This window comes from Oncorhynchus kisutch, linkage group LG5 (genome assembly GCF_002021735.2).
Source record: "Oncorhynchus kisutch isolate 150728-3 linkage group LG5, Okis_V2, whole genome shotgun sequence".
Lineage (NCBI taxonomy): Eukaryota > Metazoa > Chordata > Actinopteri > Salmoniformes > Salmonidae > Oncorhynchus > Oncorhynchus kisutch.
The window spans coordinates 2,106,973-2,130,785 of record NC_034178.2 but is presented as its reverse complement, the minus strand read 5'-3'; the positions used below and the strand labels follow the sequence as shown (position 1 = coordinate 2,130,785).

Here is a 23,813-nt window from a genome sequence, read left to right as displayed (position 1 = left end):
TCATCGGAGAGTAACATCCGACCTTGTTCACTAGGTGGCACAATAACACCATTATCATCATGCTGGCTTTCATCCTTTCCCCTCTTCTGATATAGCGTTTCCCAACTCCGGTCCTCGAGTCCCTCCAACAGCACACATTTTTGTTGTAGCTCCGGAAAAAAGCACCTTTTTCAATTTGTCAAGGGCTTGATGATTAGTTGGCAATTACAATCGGCTGCGCTTGTCCGGGTACAACAAAAATATATACTGTTGTGGTACTCAGGACCGGAGTTGGGAAACACTGTTGTAATGTAATATTTTCTGGTAGACTAATGTGAATTATCTGAACACATAATAGGTGAAAGATAGATGGCACAACTTCCACCTACCCTATCCGATCTGCTAACGTACTGTATATATCCAGAGTAGTAAGGAGTAGGGCCTAGGGCTCGATTTGGAATTGGGCCCCATGTGAATTCCCTTTAATCTAATTGGCTATCCAATCAGACATAGGTACGGGTCCCCTCAATAATGCAACATGTTATTCCCTTCATAAAAAAGGCTCTATGGCTGCCATTATTTCCAGTTTAGGCTTGTTCTAGTTCTTGCAAACAGCCTGTCGCCGTGAGTATACACATGTTTCGTTTTTTCTTAACTTCTCATTTGTGTGAAATGCCTTGTCCTCTTAACTTTCCATATTTTGATTTAAAGTGTAAGTGTTCTGGTAGTCCTGTTAACTGTGTAAATAGTGTGCCTGTGGGATTGTAGTGATTGAGTGGGCACCAGCTGAAGGGCAGGTGCATTAGCTTCTTTGCATCCACAACTCTTCCCAGGAGGGCTTGCATATTGGCGATGCACTTGAGGCAATGTTTGAATAATTTCAACAGTCACTAAAACATGTACTTTGTTTCTGCAAGATGTCTGGTCGTGGAAAGAACGCTGTCTCCAAATCGAAGACTTCCACGAGTCGCTCTGTCAGGGCAGGTCTCCAGTTTCCTGTAGGCCGAATTCACCGTCTGCTGAAGAAGGGACGTTATACTACCCGCATTGGTACAGGAGCTGCAGTCTACCTCGCTGCCGTACTGGAGTATCTCTGCGCTGAAGTCCTGGAGCTGTCGGGCAACGCGGCCCGTGACAATAAGAAGTCGCGCATTACTCCACGGCACATTCAACTAGCTGTGCGGAACGACGAGGAGCTGAACACGCTGCTGGGTGCGGTCACCATATCCGAGGGTGGTGTCCTTCCAAACATCCAAGCCGTGTTACTCCCCAAGAAGACCAAGCTACCTAAAGACGACGGCAGCAATGCCAACGACGTCCAGTCTCAAGAGTTTTAAAATGTACCCACAAGCTTTTACCGCAAACACCGTTTTCCATAATAAAATAACACATTTAAAGACTGTCTTTAGTGTTGGCCAGTTGATTCACTGCAATGTCCAGACATGGCCTATGTTAAGCTTTATTTTATTTCATTCATTAAAATTCAAACCTCATAAATCAGGTCCAGGGTCAATTCAGGAAGTGCTTTCAATTCAATCATTGACACTTTTCCAAAAAAATGCTTCTCAGTTTGAGAAGTTGTTACAGAAATAATGCCAGTTCACTGGACTAGGAATTTGAATTGACTGACTTCAATTTGAATTGACCCCAACCCTGCAAGGAATGAGGTAGGCCTACTGGTTTCATGAGCTAAAACCAATATCCTGGGCTAGTGTGGGGGTTTGACTGCTCCAACACGTGGATTCTAGTGACAGTTAAAAAAAAACAGGGCATTGCAGAACTGAATCTTAATGGTTTATTTTTCCACCCAAAAGCCGGTGTAACAGCGTTTTTAAAGTAACTTATTAAGAGCACCCCTCAGCTAGCTTGAAATGTGGCTGGAGCCATCCAATTTTGTATCCTTTGTGTGGCTCAACCTGTTTGGACTGTTAATTAGAGGGGTTGTGATGCAGAGGAGCACTGTTTCGAGCCCAGTATGGGCCAGTCAGACAATGGCAAACTCAGCAGCACACTGACCCCTGTTGCACTGGGATGGGGAAACAGGATTTAGAATATGAGAAATTTGCATCAATATTGAGTAACTGGCCCTGGCTTGATTCTCTCCCTGCGCATGCTAGCCAGACCTTTTCAACTTTATATTGAGCTACTTTTCATGTCTAAGAGTGGCTGCCATTGACTATTATAAATGAAAGCACTTGTCTGTTCACTGTTCAGGTCTGTGTACTTTGTCTGGGCTTCTCCGTGCTCCTGAGTCTTTGATCCTAGAGAGTAGGCCTGGCATGGGGTTGCCTGCGGGCATTGTGCCTGGGAGGGTTTCACTGATGAGCAGACCTTCAGCGTGGACAAACACTAAAGTACTGCACCACGATAAGGAAAACCAGTCAAGGTAACCTGGGTAGACTAGTTATTGGTACACAAGGTAAATGCTATACCAAGTGAGGAAGCACCTGTGAGGAGGCATATTTTGTATTTTCTTATGGGTTAATATTACTTGAAAGCAAGGGCACAACTTTGGTTTAAGAAGTGGGTGGGACATATTTTTCACTCCAAACGGAGGCAACCGAATGGTCCTAAAGCACACTATTTCCTTGTTTTGTATCACATTCCAATAAACCTGAGGGGGACAAAAATGCACTTTCAGAATGTGGTGGGGGGACGGACATGTCCCCTGTCCCCAGTGAAATTTGCGCCAGTGCTTGAAATGTACTATTAGTGCAAAATGTTTATCAATAGTTATGTCAGATGTGATATATTTGTGTATGATAATGAGAGGATTTCCTATAGCAAAATAAATATAGGCAACATGACATGTATTGTTTCCATGGTTTCTCCTTCCTCTTTCTCAATCCATCTAAATCCCCAATCTGTCTAGAAATCACACGAAACAATGTTTTTCAGGTCTCTACTTTTGTCCTACTTGCTCAGACATATGCGATAACTGAACTGTGGGTGGGCTTCTTTAAACTGTCATAGGGAGGACATAACAGTCAGACACCAGAATCAGTCATAATTGACGTCAGTTTATCACAAAAATTTGCCTGTTTAATATTAACACTGGGATGCTGTACCAACACACACACACACACACACACACACACACACACACACACACACACACACACACACACACACACACACACACACACACACACACACACACACACACACACACACACACACACACACACACAGTACATGCACAAGAAAGCGCGCACACATACACTACCGGTCAAAAGTTTTAGAACACCTACTCATAAAAGGATTTTTCTTTATTTTTACTATTTTCTACATTGTAGAATAATAGTGAAGACATCAAAACTAGGAAATAACACATGGAATCATGTAGTAACCAAAAAAGTGTTAAACAAATCAAAATACATTTTATATTTGAGATTCTTGCAAATGGCCATCCTTTGCCTTGATGACAGCTTGGCACACTCTTTGCATTCTCTCAACCTGCTTCACCTGGTATGCTTTTCCAACAGTCTTGAAGGAGTTCCCACATATGCTGAGCACTTGTTGCCTGCTTTTCCTTCACTCTGCGGTCCGACTCATCCCAAACCATATCAATTTGGTTGAGGTCGGGGGAATTGTGGAGGCCAGGTCATCTGATGTAGCACTCCATCACTCTCTTTCTTGGACAAATAGCTCTTACACAGCCTGGAGGTGTGTTGGGTCATTGTCCTGTTGAAAAACAAATGATAGTCACACTAAGCCAAAACCAGATGGGATGGCGTACCGCTGCAGAATGCTGTGGTAGCCATGCTGGTTAAGTTTGTCTTGAATTCTAAATAGATCACAAACAGTGTCACCAGCAAAGCACCCCCACACCACCACTCCTCCTCCATGCTTTACGGTGGGAAATACATATACACATTTATTTAGGCTGCAATTTTTGAGGCTGGTAACTCAAATGAACTTATCCTCTGTAGCAGAGGTAACTCTGGGTCATCCTTTCTTGTGGCGGTCCTCATGAGAGCCAGATTCATCATGACGCTTGATGGTTTTTGCGACTGCACTTGAAGAAACCTTCAAAGTTCTTGAAATGTTCCGTATTGACTGACCTTCATGTCTTATCAAATGTATACCCCCCCTACCTTGTCACAACACAACTGATTTGTTCAAATGCATTGATGGTCAGAAATTCCACAAATTAATTTTTAACAAGGCACACCTGTTAATTGAAATGCATTCCAGGTGACTACCTCATGAAGCTGGTTGAGAGAATGCCAAGAGTGTGCAAAGCTGTCATCAAGGCAAAGGGTGGCTATTTAAAGAATTTCAAATATTAAATATATTTTAATTTGTTTAACACTTTATGGTTACTACATGATTCCATATGTGTTATTTCATAGTGTTGAGTCTTCACTATTCTACAATGTGGAAAATAGTAAAAATATAGAAAAACCCTTGAATGAGTAGGTGTTCTAAAACTTTTGACCGGTAGTGTACTTACACACTCACACAAATGCACATAAGCTAGTGCGCACACACACACAGAGACACAGACACAGACACACTGTAATTCCAGGCTCATTTTCTAGGGCCTGGAAGCTGTTAGAGAGGGAGGGAAACGTAATGAGTGTGCAGGTCTGGGACCCTTTGGTGGAAACTTGTGGACTAGTTGGCTCTACTGTAAAAGCTTTGCTCTGCTTTTGTTTAACGAGAACACTTTATGGCCGTTTCAACACATTACAGCCCCCCATTTCCCTTTCATTCTCCCTAAACCTAGTTTCCATTTGCAAACATAAAGGTGATCGATTTTTTCATTTTCTCTTGTTATGTAGGGCAGTGGTTCTCAACCCTCTCCCTGGGGACCCACAGACGTTTCACTATTTTATTTTAGCCCTGTATTAGCTCACCTGATTCATCCAATGAAGGATTTGATAATTAGTTGACAAGTTGAATCAGGTATGCTAGCTCTGGAGTAGATCAAATACATGGAACGGCTGGGGGTCTCTGAGGAGAGGTTTGACAACCATTGATGTAGGGCACCTTTTTTTCACTCACATGATGTTCTGTATGACACATGCTACAAATAATGAGCATGGCCTAGTTCACAAACTGTGGCTTCTTCGCTTTACTGCTGTCATAGCCAAGTTGATGTCTGGACAGAATACATTTTGCCAGTAACGTGTGAACAGGCCAGAAGCTGGTGTTGAGAATTGTTGGTGGAATTTAGAACCCTTGCCTTAGTTGGTGTGAAACATATTCACACCAGTCTTACATTGTGGATATGGGTCTATATGACTCTGACCGGCCCATCAATGCTAGGCATAGGTATTTTGGAGATAACCCACTATACTCATTCAATATTCATTTCCTGGGCCAAACATACTCTGTAAAAAAAAAGAGACAAGTTGACATATTAACAGGGTATGTAAACAGGTATTTTTTCAGCTGTGAACTCCTTTGTAGTATCAGTGAGGTCTGTGTATTGTGGGACAGTGATTTGTGGCCGATGTTGGGTGAGGAACAGACTTCCCTTTGCAACCACTTATAGCCAGTTAGACTAAAACGGGGCCTTGTGTTCTCCATACACTCTGCTCTCAGTGCTGCGGTTGACTGCTAAAGCCATAACCACAGGTCCAGGAACACTGTGGGTCTATTCACTCAGTGTAGTTTGGCCGTAGCTGTGGTGGGAAGAACTGATCCCAAGTCAGTTGTTATATTAATAAGAGCTGAGAGTTTCTAATGCATTTAGAACACGTTTTCTTCCAAATATATAGGTCTCTACAACTTTTCAAAGAGCCTACGGTTGTGTCTGTAAAATCAACATTTAACTGAATAGAAGTATGGCCTCACCCCTTATGACAGAAACAGCCAAGTTGAAGTGTATCTACCACTGTACTGGCCGTAGATACGGACGTTCTTAACTTTGATAGCTATTTCTATAGCTCCCACCAAGGTTATTATAGTTTTGTGTTTTTATATTAGTTAGACATTTTCTAGTTGTTTTTATATTATTTGAAATTCTGTTTAATTTCAGACCTGATTTCCTCGTTTTTTTGCTAGTTTAATATTTTTTTATTTCGTTTTTATATTATTTAGTTTCAGTTTTAGTGTTATGGTCAGAAAGCAAGTGTGGTTGGCTAGGAGCCATTTGTGTTGTACAGTTTTAGTGTTATGGTCAGAAAGCAAGTGTGGTTGGCTAGGAGCCATTTGTGTTGTACAGTTTTTTTGTGTGACTTGGAATTAAAAGGAATAGTGCAGAGACTGATGCAATAAATATGATAGGACGAAACTCTCTTACCCATATTTACACATTTTAGTCATTTGGCAGATGCTGTTATCCAGAGCGACTTAGAGGACCAAATAGGGTTAAGGCCTTGCTCAAGGGGCACATCGGCAGATTTTTCACCTAGTCACTCTGGCCCAACACTCTTAACCGCTAGACTACCTGCCACCAGTCCAATGCTTTTTAACTTAAGTAGTACATGTACAGTATGTAAGAAGAATCAAGTTAGCTACTGAGCCGTGTTTTTCACAGGTTAGCGTTTTTCGGCATGAATCTTGTTCTGGATGCAGCTCTGTGGAGTGGTCACTAGCTAGCAAAGCCACCCAGTTATAAAATCTGATTTTAAACCTAACCTTAACCACACTGCTAACCCGAATGCCTAAACCTAACCTTAAATGAAGACCAAAAAACGAATTTCTGTTTGTATAAATATTTTACAATATAGCCAATTTTTACTTAGCAGCTGGCCTAAGGGGAAATCGCACCGTACTGTCTCTAGGACAAATCTCGTCACAATAAAAAGCACAGAGTTTCTCTAAACCCAGAGGCGCAACATCCTGAGACATCCGGGAATGCTTGTGAAACAGCCCAAACAGAATCAAATCAAATCAAATTTCAAATCAAATCAAATCAAATCAAATTGATTTATATAGCCCTTCGTACATCAGCTGATATCTCAAAGTGCTGTACAGAAACCCAGCCTAAAACCCCAAACAGCAAGCAATGCAGGTGTAGAAGCAAACAGAACAGGCATGGGTTTGGGGTTTTAGAAGTCAATGAGGGAAGTGAAGAAAAAAAACTTCCTTAGTTGTTGATTATATCAAAATCTAAAGGCACAGCCTAGATTCGAGCCAATGTATTCAGTAGTTAAATATGTTGTGACTAAGACATTATGATAGTGACAAACTGAAACGTTTTCATTTTCGTCAAAAAACTACTTTATATTGAAGGAGTGCCTTTGATTTGTGACGGCCTGCATATGCACAGTTCGGCGCGAGATGACCGTTAGACCGTGTGTGGTTCTGCGCATGATCATAGCTAGCTAACGTCCACATGACATCGCCTACAAGTGTTACCTGGGATTTTTATTGGATAAGCAGTTTCTGCCTATCGTCAAACGGTACTGTCTTTGGTGATAGCTATGTGCCTATTTGAAACATCGCCATCTCCTTGCCGGCTCTATCCGACAGATTCAGTAGCTTGAAAATACCCAAAAAGCTTGAAAACCCCCTTCAATTTTTGTCCAAAGTTTAGAAAAAAACAACTAAAACTGAACATAATTCATGATGATTGATGATTTGTATTTTATTTCTGATCGTTTTGAAATAAAAAATAATAGATTCAGTGTAGTTATCTTTTTTCGAATGGGTTTGTTAATGATTGTTTTTCATGAGTAGTTTTAGTTTCAGTTTTAGTTCACTATTATAACTTCGGCTCCCACACATGTGTAAACAATAAAGCTTTCCTGAGTGCCTAGTTTCCAGGGTCAGAGAACATTTTGGGGAGTGTCTCTCTGTCTGTTTTTTGTGTGTGTGTCATGCAGTAATTTAGCTGTCAGAAGAAATGGCAGATCCTTTTACACTGTTGTCTAAATGGAGGTTATTTACAGATGTAGTATCTTCACTCTTTTGTTGCTGCACAGCAGGGAATGCAATCTTGCAGTCTATTCGAGGTTTTAAAAAAAGGCTTCTAAAGTTAGCCATTTCCACTTTAAAATGTCAGACTTGATTTGCCCTAACGAAAAATGGATCAACCCCTACAATTTTTTTAAATGAATTATAATACACATAATAATTCACATGTCCTGTTGCTGCAGGACTATTTTCCTGTTGTAGCAAACTGGCTCAAATTAAGATCCTACAAATGTATGTGTGTGTCAGTGTAAAGAGAGATGTCAAAGTTGACGTTGGATAAAACAATGGAAAGCTTGTTATAAAAAGATTGTTATTAACACATTTTCTCATGTTGACAGACTTTGTGTAAGAATATGTTATAATAATTATAGCATGTCACTGAACTTGCAAATGAGTCCACGCATCTTCCTCCAAGGCATATAGACACAATCTATATGAATAACGTGCACAGCTGATCTCTTTTTAAGGGACCACTGAACGAGAAGATTGTAGACAATCAACTCCCAGGTAAGAGCTGGAGATGTCCATGCAGTCCCAGTTACAGCAGCTAATGTGCTAATATCCAAAATGCTAATCAGATGTTCATTGAGTTTAGGGAGCCCCAGATAGTATACACCAATCTTGATGCTCCTTTGACGTCATTGCTCTCAATCTGTACGTCTCCAACACACCTGGGAGGCATTACCCCAGACACACGTGCACACACATACTTACACGCGCATGCATGCATGCACTCACTCACTTACACACCGGCACACATGTATAGGTAGTTCCACAGGCACACACACATATACACACACACACTTAATTCCACACACTTCATTCTTCGTCAGTGTGTTCCAGGAAGCAGGGCTACTACTGCAAGTCATGTTAATGCCAATGCTCTGAAAGGATAAGATTGAGCTCATGATCAGATAGTGAAAACACTGTCACATGGGTTGGATACAATACAGCTAGCCTCAACAGAGATAGCATTATCGTAAATGTTCTCACATGTAGGTCTTGTTTAGCTTGAAATACCTGATTTACCATGTGGAGAATGCATAGCATTGATATGTGAACGATGTTGAGGTAAGCCTCACAGTAGTTCAGTAGCAGGACAATGATTAACCTTACCCAGTGCAGCCATCGATGAAAGATAAACAATTATAGGTGCATGAAGAATCTATTTTTATTAGGCCTGCTAATAGTACTCAAGCCTTGCAAATTGTGAGTAAAATGCCACCAGATGGCTAGTATTGACCATCATACACTCTTAGAAAAGAGGATTCAAAAAGGATTCATAAGCTGTCCCCATAGAAGAACCCTTGATGGTTCCAAGGAGAACCCTTTTGGTATATCTACATTCTCAGGCTGGGGAAAATATCCCTGTTGTCACGCCCTGGTCTAAGTATTTTGTGTTTTTCTTCATGTATTGGGTCAGGCCAGGGTGTGGCATGGGGTTTTTGTATTGTGGTGTGTTTTGTCTTGGGGTTTTGGTGTGTATGTATTGGATTGTAGCTAGTGGGGTTATCTAGCAAAGTCTATGGCTGTCTGGAGTGGTTCTCAATCAGAGGCAGGTGTTTATCGTTGTCTCTGATTGGGAACCATATTTAGGCAGCCATATTCTTTGAGTTTGTCGTGGGTGATTGTCCTTAGTGTCCTCTATGTTAGTTTGCACCAGTATAGGCTGTTTCGGTTTTCGTTACGTGTTTGTGTTTATTCGTGTTGTTCATTAAACATGGATCGCAATCTACACGCTGCAGTTTGGTCCGACTCTCCTTCACACTTAGAAAACCGTAACACCTGTGGCTTTCCCCTAAAGAGCTTATCTTTCTCAGGCTTGCCAACATGAGACATGTCTCCAAGACTGCTCAGTTACATAACTAATGCACTGTAGCTCATCCAGAGAAATGATAATCCTCCGTTACTATGGATACAGGCCTTAATTTGTGCTGGGCGGGAGAAATTACTTGAACTAAAGGGGTCCTATTCTATTCAATCACTGGTGTTCGGAAATGTGGGGTTAAAGATGGAATAACACAATCTGTCTTCATGTCAGAATGGATATGGTTTGTATTATTTTTTTTAAGGTACAATCTGTTTGATTTCCTTCTCCTGATTGTTGATAGTGTATAGTAATTAGTTATAATATGCCCAACCTTTGATTATTTTGAAGAATATGATATAATCATGGTAGTGAGCCCAACAACTACATATTTCGTAGACAAGGATTATTTACAAATGTGCACATTTTATGGACTGCACCTAAATGATAAAACAAAATAAACAAATCTGGAAAATAAGGATTTTAGGATGTTATTCCCCAGCTCAAAAAAACGGATCTGGAAACAGATACTGATTGAGCAGTCCTATATCTCAATTTGTCTGATGATGGGTAATAGACCGATTCCAGTTGGCAGTTTCAGTAGCAGCGGCCTTAACAGTCAAACAGCGGTGTGGTTAACTCTGCTGACCGCTCCTTGTGTTGTGAATGTGGGTGGATGAGACGCAAAATAGAATTAAGTAATGGAAATAAACACTATTAGATTACACGGCTGCAGAGAGAAAGAGTTTTCATCTGGCAATGAGCCAGAATTTGATAAATCATCCAACTCATATTGCTTATGCTGTCAAATGCGGCACAATGTTGTTGTGACAATATCCCAGAGGTAGACGGAGAGATGTGTTAGCGTCAAGAGTAAGGTTCCATATAGGTTATGGAACCTTTATTGCAATAAAAAAAACTCCCGTATTATATATTAGAGAAGGGGGGGTGTACTAGACTTTCCCGTTAGCCAGCTGTTATAGCCTAATATTGTTAAACAATGCTGTCATACAAACGTCGTTATGCTACTGGTTTAGTCGGCATATTGAATAACTATCGATTATGTGAATCTAATGACAATGTATGAATAAACGTAATTGTAGAGAAAGGCTACAATTCCATAGATCAATAGATGATATGTAGGGGCCCAGCTATTTTGGCACCATAACAATACGTAGTCAATGGCACACGACACGCCCTTTCTCGTATCAGCCCATAACACAAGTAGGCTGTTATGGTAAGTAGACTCACTAAGTAGTGAATCCATAACATTAAATATATAAACAAATTAAATATAATATCATTAGAACAGTTATAAATTCTCACTATTGCTATCACAGCTGCAACATTTTAACAATTTGATATTGATAGCAAACCACGCCTCTTAATACTTGGATAAATGCAGGGACGCGACACGTGACTCTGTAACCAAAATCAAGTATGGCGGAATCTGTCAGAAAATGATTATTTCGCCAGTAGACTTCCCTAGTGGTAAAGTCAACATATTTATTCTGCATCTTTCTCCGTACAGGGCCGCCTCTTGGAGCTTCTAGGTGAGCATATCGTTTATCTTTTCGACGAATGTAGCTCTTTGAAGTGCGAAAATATTCAGGATGTTGCTTAGGCATGATGCATCGATTACGGGCGCGGGGACAATCCTATCAAAACAACGTCTGCTGCCCGAAGTTTCCAGTTGAGCTGCTCGCGCTAATAATATACTTATTCATACAAAATATAAATTGAATTAGCACAATATGTTGGATATAGAAAGAGTGCTTATTATTATTGTCCGACGTGCTGCGTGCGGAATAATATGTATGTTAGATCGCGAAATGCGTATCTGGCGCGCGAAATTTTTAGCAAAGCACGGTCTCTGACGTGCCTTGATTTGTTCCTGTGTTCTATTTTTAGAACATGGCGGTGGATAGTGCTATAGACATACATGTTGATAGGGATAGTGTATCAGCAATTTTTTTGCCGTTCTAGATCGTAATGTTACGCAATGTTAAAGGAGAAATGACTGGGAAAGTCAGCTGTGTCTGTCAATGGGCGGTGGTGAAGTAGCTGTATGCGTCAACCTTTTTTTGTGAATGGGGGGCGTGCTGGTGAAATTGTGGTCAGAGAGCGAAAGACGGAGTGCATTTTAGCTATTGTGTTTTAGTACAACAGCCTACTGATTATTTTAGTATGCCTAGGTTTTATTTATTCATCAGAAAGCAGTTTTTTTTTACATTCATGCCAAATGTATACATAATTAAAGAATGTGTAGATGTGTATGTAGCGTGTAAAAAATCTACCAGGTACTGAAGATGAGTAACACTATTATATTGTAGATTGGTCCTAGAGCTATACGCCCTGGGTCTCTTTCTCTGAGCTAGAGGGACTCTCTCTGCAAATCTGTCACCCTGTATCACACAACCAGTTTGGGGACAATGGGGCCAGACAAGCGTGGACACACACACACCAAGCAAAGCCCATAGAGAGGGAGTGCAGGGGAATAGCGCCCCAGGGGTTTACCCCCTCCTCTACACAGACACGCACACAAACCCCTTTCCATCACAAAGCGTGAATATGTGCCAGCTGTGACCGACTTTTGGAGGTTTGTCCCGCAGCTCCACTCTCTTGAGAAGCCCTTACCACAACCCCCCACCCCACCTACCTCCAGGACATTAGCTTAGCCCTACACATGATGGGTGGTCTAGTAGTCTGTGTTTGCTGTGGGTATTCATTCCATCTGTACACTTAATGTTGTGTTAGTGTAGGGGGATTCAGAATGAATGATTGTTTCTGAATCCAGCTCAGATTTATGTTGCTAATGCGTCATTCTCTCTCTTTTTTTAGTGTTTTTTTTTTTAAAGGCTGGTACAAGTGAGCGGGTGTCTCTGATTGGATTACCTGAACAGTAGGCTGTAAGGTGGAGGACTGTTTCCTGTTGCTGACCAGTGAAGACACTTGTGGGTGGTTGTGTTTCCTGTTGCTGATCAGTGAAGACACTTGTGGGTGGTTGTGTTTCCTGTTGCTGACCAGTGAAGACACTTGTGGGTGGTTGTGTTTCCTGTTGCTGACCAGTGAAGACACTTGTGGGTGGTTGTGTTTCCTGTTGCTGATCAGTGAAGAGACCTGTGGGTGATTGTGTTTCCTGCTGAGGAGTACTGTGGCCCTGATCTTGGTACACATCAGACCAGCCCCCTTCCCTACACACACACTAACCCCCCCGACCCACCCACACACACTCCACCTATCCCGTCGTCCTCCTCTCCAGGCCGTATATTTTACAACTTCACTGTGGATTCTCCAAGGACCATCCTGTTAACAATGACATCACACAGTCACCAAGGTAAGCCCTTTACCATGCTCACTGGATCCATCTCACGTAGGCTTTGTATAGTTGTACCATCTCAGAATACCTCCCTGTCATATCTTATTCAAGTCAATAACAAACCATGACATGGACTGACTCTGTTTCTTTGGCTTGTCCTGTAGAAAATGTCATTTGTGCACATGATTGAATATACAGTATGATGCTGTGAAGTGTCCTACTGTTCCGCCTGTGTTCGTCAAATTGCGTCCATGACAAAGAGGTAGGCTAACTAAAGGTCTCTACTGTTGTGGATGGTGCGATTGGCCGTGTTTACCTAACACACTGGGGGATGTGTGCACTATAAATATCCTCGCCCAGGTAACATCTGGAGGGCCCCTGAGAAGGCTGAGGTAACCCCTCCAGCCATAAAGTATATCTTATGAATGATTCCTGACAATACCAGGACAAGAAAATATCATGATTTTCTCAAAATTGTATTCATAGGATGGTCCTTTGGAGGAAGGATTGCTGACATATATTTGACATTTGTATATAAAAGAATAATTGAGAAATAATTACTCAAAGTGGGCATATTTATGACATTTTTGCATTACCCAGGCTTCCTTTTAAGACTCCATAATGTTTCATACAGGAATCACACCTATACCACATCTGCTAGGAGCCCAAGGCAGGCTTACAGGAGTACTTCAAATATTATGATATCGGCCATTTTATTTCAAGAGTCTTGTTAGTTGGACTTAATTCATGTGGCGGCCATGATGTTTAAATTTGACCTGAATACATACTGGCCTGCGTTCTAAGTGGCACCCAATTCCTTAGATAGGCCTAGTGCACTAGCTTTTGACAGTCACTATATAGGGAATAAGGTGCCATATAGGATTGTGTTGTGAGAAACCTCGAGGTAGACCTACACCATACTAGGTAGTCCCCACTCCCCAGCCGAGTTGAAGCCAAGCCAAAGTAAGCACATTACATCGTTAGTTGATGCCTGGATTAGTTAGCCTTAACACTTAGAGTTTTAAATCCAGCCTAATGCTTGTTGGAGATTCTCCATCCTTTTCTCTGTGAGTATGGTGTGATACCAACCCTTTCTTTTTCTCTCTCCATTCTTCTTTCACTTTAAACTGACCTATTGTAGATGTGTGTGTGTGATTGTTCCCATGTCTATGATCTGCATGGCATTATGAGTCCATTATCAGCTTATTTCCAGTGGCTTTTTTTTTGTAGTTATTTTTGTTGTTGTTGTTGAATTTTACCCCTTTTTCTCCCCAATTTCGTAGTAGCTACTATCTTGTCTCATCGCTACAACTCCCGTACGGGCTCGGGAGAGACGAAGGTTGAAAGTCATGCGTCCTCCGATACACAACCCAACCAAGCCGCACTGCTTCTTAACACAGCGCGCATCCAACCCGGAAGCCAGCCGCAACAATGTGTTGGAGGAAACACTACGCACCTGGCAACCTTGGTTAGCGTGCACTGCGCCCGGCCCGCCACAGGAGTCGCTGGTGCTCGATGAGACAAGGACATCCCTACCGACCAATCCCTCCCTAACCCGGACGACGCTAGGCCAATTGTGCGTCGCCCCACGGACCTCCCGGTCGCGGCCGGTTACGACAGAGCCTGGGCGTGAACCCAGAGTCTCTGGTGGCACAGCTGGCGCTGCAGTACAGTGCTTTTTTACTTCCGTTTATTTTAGTAAATACTGAACACTTTTTATTTTCTTAACTGCATTGTTGGTTAAGGGCTTGTAAGTAAGCATTTCACTGTAAGGTATTCGGCTCTTGTGACAAATAACATTTTGATTTGATCAAACACTCAAGCGTTTGCTCGTACCTTCCATAACTGCTCCTTTTTGTCGATCATTTGTGGAATTGCAGGCTCTTCAGTTTAAATATTATACTTCCTCTAAATCTTTTTTTATTTAAATTTTATTTAAATGTTTAATTTTACCCCGTTTTCTCCCCAATTTCGTGGTATCCAATTGTTGTAGTAGCTACTGTCTTGTCTCATCGCTACAACTCTCGTACGGGCTCGGTAGGGACGAAGGTTGAAAGTCATGCGTCCTCCGATACACAACCCATCCAAGCCGCCCCCTCCCTAACCCGAACGACGCTAGGCCAATTGTGCGTCGCCCCACGGACCTCCCGGTCGCGGCCGGTTACAGAGCCTGGGCGTGAACCCAGAGTCTCTGGTGGCACAGCTGGCGCTGCAGTACAGCGCCCTTAACCACTGCGCCACCCGGGAGGCCCTCTAAATCTTTTAGAGGGCCTAGGAATAGGCTCAGTCAGATAGTTGGTTCACTGTGCAGTCTGTATGAGCGTATATCTGAGAACAAATATGACTGTTTGCATAGAAGTGATTATCTGCTCGGAGAACTTAGCATATTAGCTGTTGACATCAAATCAAATTTATTTATATAGCCCTTCGTACATCAGCTGATATCTCAAAGTGCTGTACAGAAACCCAGCCTAAAACCCCAAACAGCAAGCAATGCAGGTGTAGAAGCACGGTGGCTAGGAAAAACTCCCTAGAAAGGCCAATACCTAGGAAGAAACCTAGAGAGGAACCAGGCTATGTGGGGTGGCCAGTCCTCTTCTGGCTGTGCCGGGTGGAGATTATAACAGAACATGGCCAAGATGTTCAAATGTTCATAAATGACCAGCATGGTCGAATAATAATAAGGCAGAACAGTTGAAACTGGAGCAGCAGCACAGTCAGGTGGAAGTTGAAACTGGAGCAGCAGCATGGCCAGGTGGACTGGGGACAGCAAGGAGTCATCATGTCAGGTAGTCCTGGGGCATGGTCCTAGGGCTCAGGTCAGTTGAAACTGGAACAGCAGCATGGCCAGGTGGACTGGGGACAGCAAGGAGTCATCATGTCAGGTAGTCCTGGGGCATGGTCCTAGGGCTCAGGTCCTCCGAGAGAGAGAAAGAAAGAGAGAATTAGAGAACGCACACTTAGATTCACACAGGACACCGAATAGGACAGGAGAAGTACTCCAGATATAACAAACTGACCCCAGCCCCCCGACACAAACTACTGCAGCATAAATACTGGAGGCTGAGACAGGAGGGGTCAGGAGACACTGTGGCCCCATCCGAGGACACCCCCGGACAGGGCCAAACAGGAAGGATATAACCCCACCCACTTTGCCAAAGCACAGCCCCCACACCACTAGAGGGATATCTTCAACCACCAACTTACCATCCTGAGACAAGGCTGAGTATAGCCCACAAAGATCTCCGCCACGGCACAACCCAAGGGGGGGGCGCCAACCCAGACAGGATGACCACAACAGTGAATCAACCCACTCAGGTGACGCACCCCCTCCAGGGACGGCATGAGAGAGCCCCAGCAAGCCAGTGACTCAGCCCCTGTAATAGGGTTAGAGGCAGAGAATCCCAGTGGAAAGAGGGGAACCGGCCAGGCAGAGACAGCAAGGGCGGTTCGTTGCTCCAGAGCCTTTCCGTTCACCTTCCCACTCCTGGGCCAGACTACACTCAATCATATGACCCACTGAAGAGATGAGTCTTCAGTAAAGACTTAAAGGTTGAGACCGAGTTTGCGTCTCTGACATGGGTAGGCAGACCGTTCCATAAAAATGGAGCTCTATAGGAGAAAGCCCTGCCTCCAGCTGTTTGCTTAGAAATTCTAGGGACAATTAGGAGGCCTGCGTCTTGTGACCGTAGCGTACGTGTAGGTATGTATGGCAGGACCAAATCAGAGAGATAGGTAGGAGCAAGCCCATGTAATGCTTTGTAGGTTAGCAGTAAAACCTTGAAATCAGCCCTTGCTTTGACAGGAAGCCAGTGTAGAGAGGCTAGCACTGGAGTAATATGATCAAATTTTTTGGTTCTAGTCAGGATTCTAGCAGCCGTATTTAGCACTAACTGAAGTTTATTTAGTGCTTTATCCGGGTAGCCGGAAAATAGAGCATTGCAGTAGTCTAACCTAGAAGTGACAAAAGCATGGATTAATTTTTCTGCATCATTTTTGGACAGAAAGTTTCTGATTTTTGCAATTTTACGTAGATGGAAAAAAGCTGTCCTCGAAATGGTCTTGATATGTTCTTCAAAAGAGAGATCAGGGTCCAGAGTAACGCCGAGGTCCTTCACAGTTTTATTTGAGACGACTGTACAACCATTAAGATTAATTGTCAGATTCAACAGAAGATCTCTTTGTTTCTTGGGACCTAGAACAAGCATCTCTGTTTTGTCCGAGTTTAATAGTAGAAAGTTTGCAGCCATCCACTTCCTTATGTCTGAAACACATGCTTCTAGCGAGGGCAATTTTGGGGCTTCACCATGTTTCATTGAAATGTACAGCTGTGTGTCATCCGCATAGCAGTGAAAGTTTACATTATGTTTTCGAATAACATCCCCAAGAGGACATCTGCTCAACATTGTGTTTGCACTAACGCACACAGGCTACAGTAGCCATGTTGTATTGAAAGATGCTTAGTGCTACATTCGGAAAAAAAATTGTTAACAATATGCACAGCTGCTTAGCCTGGCCTGGTGACCATCAGCTGATGCAGACGGTGACGAGTGACACAGAGATCCATTTGTGTGTCCTCACACATTAAAAGTCAGTCCATACCCATTCAACAACGTGATTTGTAGATTCTTGCTAGAGCTACTAAGAGCTACTAAGAGCTACTAAGAGCTAAGAACTAAGAGCTACTAGAGCTACTAAGAGCTACTAAAGCTGCTACTAAAGCTACTAAAGCTACTAAAAGTCAGTCCATACCCATTCAACAACGTGATTTGTAGATTCTACTAGAGCTACTAATACACATGGTGAGCACACCTTCACACAGCTGAATATGACATGTAGGCTTCTGAAATGGATCTGCAGGCCTCTGAAATGGATCTGCAGGCCTCTGAAATGGATCTGCAGGCCTCTGAAATGGCTCTGCAGGCCTCTGAAATGGCTCTGCAGGCCTCTGAAATGGCTCTGCAGGCCTCTGAAATGGATCTGCAGGCCTCTGAAATGGATGTGCAGGCCTAGTGTAAACAGTGGGTTTACCAGGTATTTTAGACTTGCTGCAGTTATCCCACATAAAAAACAGCCTAGTGGTTCTCTGCCAGGACCTGTCCGTCTTCTCCGTCACGCCCCTGTGGTTTTCCCATGATCCTCGGCGGTGGCCCCTCTGTGGTTGTGGTCACTGGTCAGACAGGCACGCTTATCATCAGTTCCCATGGCGATGCAGTGACTGCTCGGGCTGCCCTGTGCAGTGCCTGTCAGTTTAGCTGTGGTAGATAAGAGACCTGCCTGCCCACAATCACAGCACTGTGTGGGTGTGTCACTCCCTTCGCTCTGTAGCTGTCCCATTAGTTTTCTCTTCCTCCATTCTTGCATTTGTTAGGAAGAACATATCAGAGATTTGTCTTCTTCTAATGATTTACTTTGACAAAATTCAGAATACTCGTCATACACAAAGCAGCATGCACACACATTCAGAAAACATATCTTGGCCAGGTCGCAGTTGCAAATGAGAACTTGTTCTCAACTAGCCTACCTGGTTAAATAAAGGTGAAATAAAAATAAATAAAAAATAGGCCCTAAGCCTTTCAAACTCAACTCTGGACCTCGACGCTAGTTCCACTGCATATTGTCATGGTTTCCCTCTAATCTGGTACCGAGTTATACCCCTGCCCTAGCCCTTACATCCTGTGTTCCTAGGTTTTAGAGCTTCCTCGTAGAACAGTTGGATGCCTGCAGTGCAGAGATTGCTTAACCATCTACTGAACATAATTTCTAAGCACACAGACTAACGTTGTTTTTGCGGTCGTGAAGAGATATTGAACGAGTATCCCACCGGGCCTCATAAATAGGCTTAATATTTCAGCAGAGTAGGAAGCAGCACATTGATAGTGTTGGGAAATGATAGCAGTGGGCTCTAGTCGGCAAGGTGTTACGTTATCCCACTCAGTGATTCTAAGGGTTTCCTGGAACCACCGCAAACATGTTTACCATAGCTAGAGCTGGCCGGCACTGAGTCATGACACACACACTGTTCCATTCAGAGCAGAGGCACGGGTCGGTAAGTGATTGGGCGGTGGCTTTTTTTGAGCTTGATCTTTTCCTGGGAAAGATGTCGTTTTTTGAGCCAATACATGGCCCAGCAGATAATAAGTGAAGCTGGTCCAGTGTATTCACGTTGACAAAGGACTTTAACCTACTGTAATTCAATTCTCTCCTATCTCTGTTTCTATGGGGTTTTTATGTGGTTGAACCAGTGAACTTAACCTGCTACTCCTTGTCCTCCAATACAAGGCTCCTGTTGATGTGGGTTCGAAGAGGAAGTGGTTTCTAGTATTATACAACTTTAAGGTGCTGATAGGCTCACTGATATGAGGCACATGGTGAACAGCAGCACACCTGGTTGTGGCTTACTGCTTCAGATCAGAGTAGACTGGTCTAGACTACAGAGGGTTTGATCTTCATGTTATCTTCTTCCTCAGAGAATAAGTGGTGAAACTAGTAGACTGACTGTGTGTGTCTAAATGTGAGCTTGTGTGTGTTCACGAGAGCGAGTGTGCATGTGTGACAGCGAAACACTGTTTTTGTCTCCTTACCCTCCTGTCATCCCCTCTCCGTCCATTATCCAATCCAACTAGAGGTGAAGGGGCTAATTAACCCCTTCACCTCTAGTTGGATTGGATAGTGTGTGTGGTTTAACCCCTTCATCTCTAGTTGGATTGGATAGTGTGTGTAGTTTAACCCCTTCATCTCTAGTTGGATTGGATAGTGTGTGTGTGGTTGAACCCCTTCACCTCTAGTTGGATTGGATAGTGTGTGGTTTAACCCCTTCACTTCTAGTTGGATTGGATAGTGTGTGGTTGAACCCCTTCACCTCTAGTTGGATTGGATAGTGTGTGGTTTAACCCCTTCACTTCTAGTTGGATTGGATAGTGTGTGGTTGAACCCCTTCACCTCTAGTTGGATTGGATAGTGTGTGGTTTAACCCCTTCACTTCTAGTTGGATTGGATAGTGTGTGGTTTAACCCCTTCACCTCTAGTTGGATTGGATAGTGTGTGTGTGGTTGAACCCCTTCACCTCTAGTTGGATTGGATAGTGTGTGGTTTAACCCCTTCACTTCTAGTTGGATTGGATAGTGTGTGGTTTAACCCCTTCACCTCTAGTTGGATTGGATAGTGTGTGGTTTAACCCCTTCATCTCTAGTTGGATTGGATAGTGTGTGGTTTAACCCCTTCACTTCTAGTTGGATTGGATAGTGTGAAGGGGTTAAAATCACTCCCACTCTGCGCATGAGAGCCATTCACTTATCCATGGCCTATTTATAGCAACACACATGAGTGAATGCATGGTGAACAAACAACTATTGTTGCTGGTTTCTTTGTGTGTGTGTGTGTGTGTGTGTGTATTTTCTGCATGATGGAGCAGTTGTCAGTGGCTGCTGCCATGTGCTGCAGAGCAGACCTATAAATGGAACAACAAGAACACTGAACACAAGGCTACATGACAAACACTCCTCTTCTGTTAGCAACTATTGTCAATGCAACTCAACAGCTTTCAATAGCATGGACCGTAGAGGAGAGATGGTTCTCTCTCTGTCAAACCCCTGTAGACACACATCTCTTATCAGTGTGAGCCCAGGTGTGTTGATGGATGTCTTGTGCTGATGGCACCTTGTCTGCCCTTGAGACAGGTGAAGACAGAGAATATGTATACGTAGAATAACATAAACATGTTACACTGTTGACAGGGTGATGTGGTTGGGTGAGGTCAATCAGTCCCGGGAAATGGGGTGTGGGTTGGGACAGACAGAGGGCCCTGCTGTACTCAGACAGGTGGTATAGTCTGGGATGTAACTGAGGAATGGCTGGGCCAGCATCTCAGAAACTGAACCATTGTTACATTGTGTGCATTTGTACGTACTGGTATGTGTCCAACCAGATTTTTTTCTGTCAAAATGCGCATCTTCAGCTTCTCTTGCCAAATGTCCTCATTGCACCCAATGACCATTGACAATAACGTCTGACAGACCTTCCAGCCTGACAGATTGTCCTCTCCCTCACCAAGAATTGGCTTAGGCCTGCTTTGGCCTGGTCCACTCTAGCCTCCCCCAGCCCAACACATCCAGGACCAGGGGTTATGTCCTGCCTGTATGAAACCGCCCTGTATCCTACCATCCAACCTGACTGTCCAGAGTAAGGCTCCACTGAGCGTCCCGTCCCCCTTAAACAAACACCCCATTATGGGCTCCATACTGGGGCCTTGTCCCTCTGCCTGTTCCTCGGCTCTGTTTTTAATTGGCATTAGGCTAGAGACAGTGGCGGGGGAAAAGAGATAATGAGAGGAAAGAGTCTCTTTGTGTGTCTGAGCCGCCCGAGGCCTTTATGTCCCTAACTCCACACAGAGAGAAACTGGATACAGGGTGTACTGCCAGCCGCAATTACAGTTTACACAGACGAAAGCAAACCTATTCTGGCTTTTGACACGGCCTGTCATTGTTTGTCTCAGAGGGACAGGCAAGGGGAGGAGGAGGACGATATCAAGTTAGTCTGGGATGTGAGTTGGATGGTTGGATGGATGGATGGATGGCTGGATGGATGGATGGATGGCTGGATGGATGGATGGATGGCTGGATGGCTGGATGGATGGATGGATGGATGGATGGATGGATGGATGGCTGGATGGATGGCTGGATGGATGGATGGATGGCTGGATGGCTGGATGGATGGCTGGATGGATGGCTGGATGGATGGATGGATGGATGGATGCGCGATTGGTTGAAGTGCTTACTTTTTTATCAATGTTTTCTTTGTTCATTGTCGGGTTCCTCTTATAAACCAGACTGACATGAAGCTAGGAGGTTCTTAGTGGCATTGCAAGGCTCGTGCCTCTTGAGTTCTGGTGGTTCTGAAAGTGTGAGGTTAACAATGGGCTTATTTACTAGGAAACTCCTCTCTCCCTTCTCTGATCGTCAAACCAAAGTTGGTCTTTTCAAACCAAGCGTGTAGAGTTAGAGCCAGTCTTCCAAGGCCACACTTTTCAATGACATCTGTTCACTTTTCTCCTCAATTAATATTGCCCATTTTCCTTAAATCTTTCATATGCATTGGATATAGGTCACATGTTATCTTACCATGCTTTGCCATGTCAAATGGCTTCTGTGATGCTGGGAAACAGAGAGATACATGCCTACTCCTCCACTCATTACCGTCCCAATGTTTCTCTGCTCTTCCTCCCAGTGTGAACGGGAACCTAAAGGTCGCCTCTGTTCACAGAACGGGTCTCTCTTTATGACAGGACGTCAGAGCCTGCCCCAGAAGTCAGGGGTCGCTGATTGTGGGCATGTTGCTATGACGTCAGATGCTGACCCCAGGAAGTGAATGGGGTGGCCCTAGAGGAAGTGTCTCCTAAGGAGAGGCCTGTCTGGTTGATGGTATTGTTCCTCTGTGTGTGATCTCTCCATGGTACACACAGCGGGGAGGGGAAGTGCAACCAGTGTAATGAGACAGGAGCATCCTTCCTGACTCTGTGTGTGTGAGAGAGAGTGATTTACTAATGAGTGTGGAGTGCATGAACGTGGACTGCGAATGGGTACATGAGGACTGGGGCTGTGATGATACCAGTATTGCGAACAGATCAAATTCTTTGGTCTTTTAATAACTGCTGTATGTAAAACATTGTGTGCTTAAGATTGAACAATGTTACTGATGACGTTTGTTTCCAACATTTAGGCTGTTTCTCTAAAGAAGTTCAATCCACTGTGTGTTTCCTGGCCACGATACTACCGAGTATCGTCTAGTTAGACTACAGTACTACCAGTTTGGTCTAGTTAGACTACAGTACTACCAGTTTGTTCTAGTTAGACTACATTACTAACCCGTTGGTCTAGTTAGAGACTACAGTCCTAACCCGTTGGTCTAGTTAGACTACAGTACTACCAGTTTGGTCTAGTTAGACTACAGTACTACCAGTTTGGTCTAGTTAGAGACTACAGTACTACCAGTTTGGTCTAGTTAGAGACTACAGTACTACCAGTGTGGTCTAGTTAGACTACAGTACTACCAGTTTGGTCTAGTTTGAGACGACAGTACTACCAGTTTGGTCTAGTTAGAGATGACAGTACTACCAGTTTGGTCTAGTTAGAGATGACAGTACTACCAGTTTGGTCTAGTTAGAGACTACAGTACTACCAGTTTGGTCTAGTTAGAGACTACAGTACTACCAGTTTGGTCTAGTTAGATACTACAGTACTACCAGTGTGGTCTAGTTAGACTACAGTACTACCAGTTTGGTCTAGTTAGAGATGACAGTACTACCAGTTTGGTCTAGTTAGAGATGACAGTACTACCAGTTTGGTCTAGTTAGACTACAGTACTACCAGTTGGTCTAGTTAGACTACAGTACTAACCCGTTGGTCTAGTTAGAGATGACAGTACTACCAGTTGGTCTAGTTAGAGATGACAGTACTACCAGTTGGTCTAGTTAGAGACTACGGTACTAACCCGTTGGTCTAGTTAGACTACAGTACTACCAGTTTGGTCTAGTTAGACTACAGTACTACCAGTTTGGTCTAGTTAGAGACTACAGTACTACCAGTTTGGTCTAGTTAAGAGACTATGGTATATCCAGTTTGGTCTAGTTAGAGACTACGGTACTACCAGTTTGGTCTAGTTAGACTACGGTACTACCAGTTTGGTCTAGTTAGACTACAGTACTACCAGTTTGGTCTAGTTAGAGACTACAGTACTACCAGTTTGGTCTAGTTAGACTACAGTACTAACCCGTTGGTCTAGTTAGACTACAGTACTACCAGTTTGGTCTAGTTAGACTACAGTACTACCAGTTTGGTC

The 23,813-nt window shown here is 43.5% G+C and overlaps 2 protein-coding genes across 2 annotated transcripts in view; both read left to right on the top strand.

Moving 5' to 3' along the window:
• The first annotated feature begins 142 nt into the window (after positions 1 to 142).
• Positions 143 to 1,383, top strand: h2af1al (H2A histone family member 1a like). Its single transcript, XM_020473496.2, has 2 exons — positions 143 to 603; positions 897 to 1,383. The coding sequence occupies exon 2, from the start codon at positions 897 to 899 to the stop codon at positions 1,314 to 1,316; it is 420 nt and encodes a 139-aa protein (XP_020329085.2). The 5' UTR covers positions 143 to 603; the 3' UTR covers positions 1,317 to 1,383.
• A 9,714-nt stretch (positions 1,384 to 11,097) lies between these two features.
• The window catches only part of LOC109881334 (histone deacetylase 4), a gene marked incomplete in the record, with an annotated part of 59,384 nt that continues 46,668 nt past the window's right edge, over positions 11,098 to 23,813 (top strand). Inside the window, 2 exon segments of the mRNA XM_031824005.1 lie at positions 11,098 to 11,211; positions 12,500 to 12,995. Coding sequence (XP_031679865.1) covers positions 12,974 to 12,995 — 22 coding nt within the window.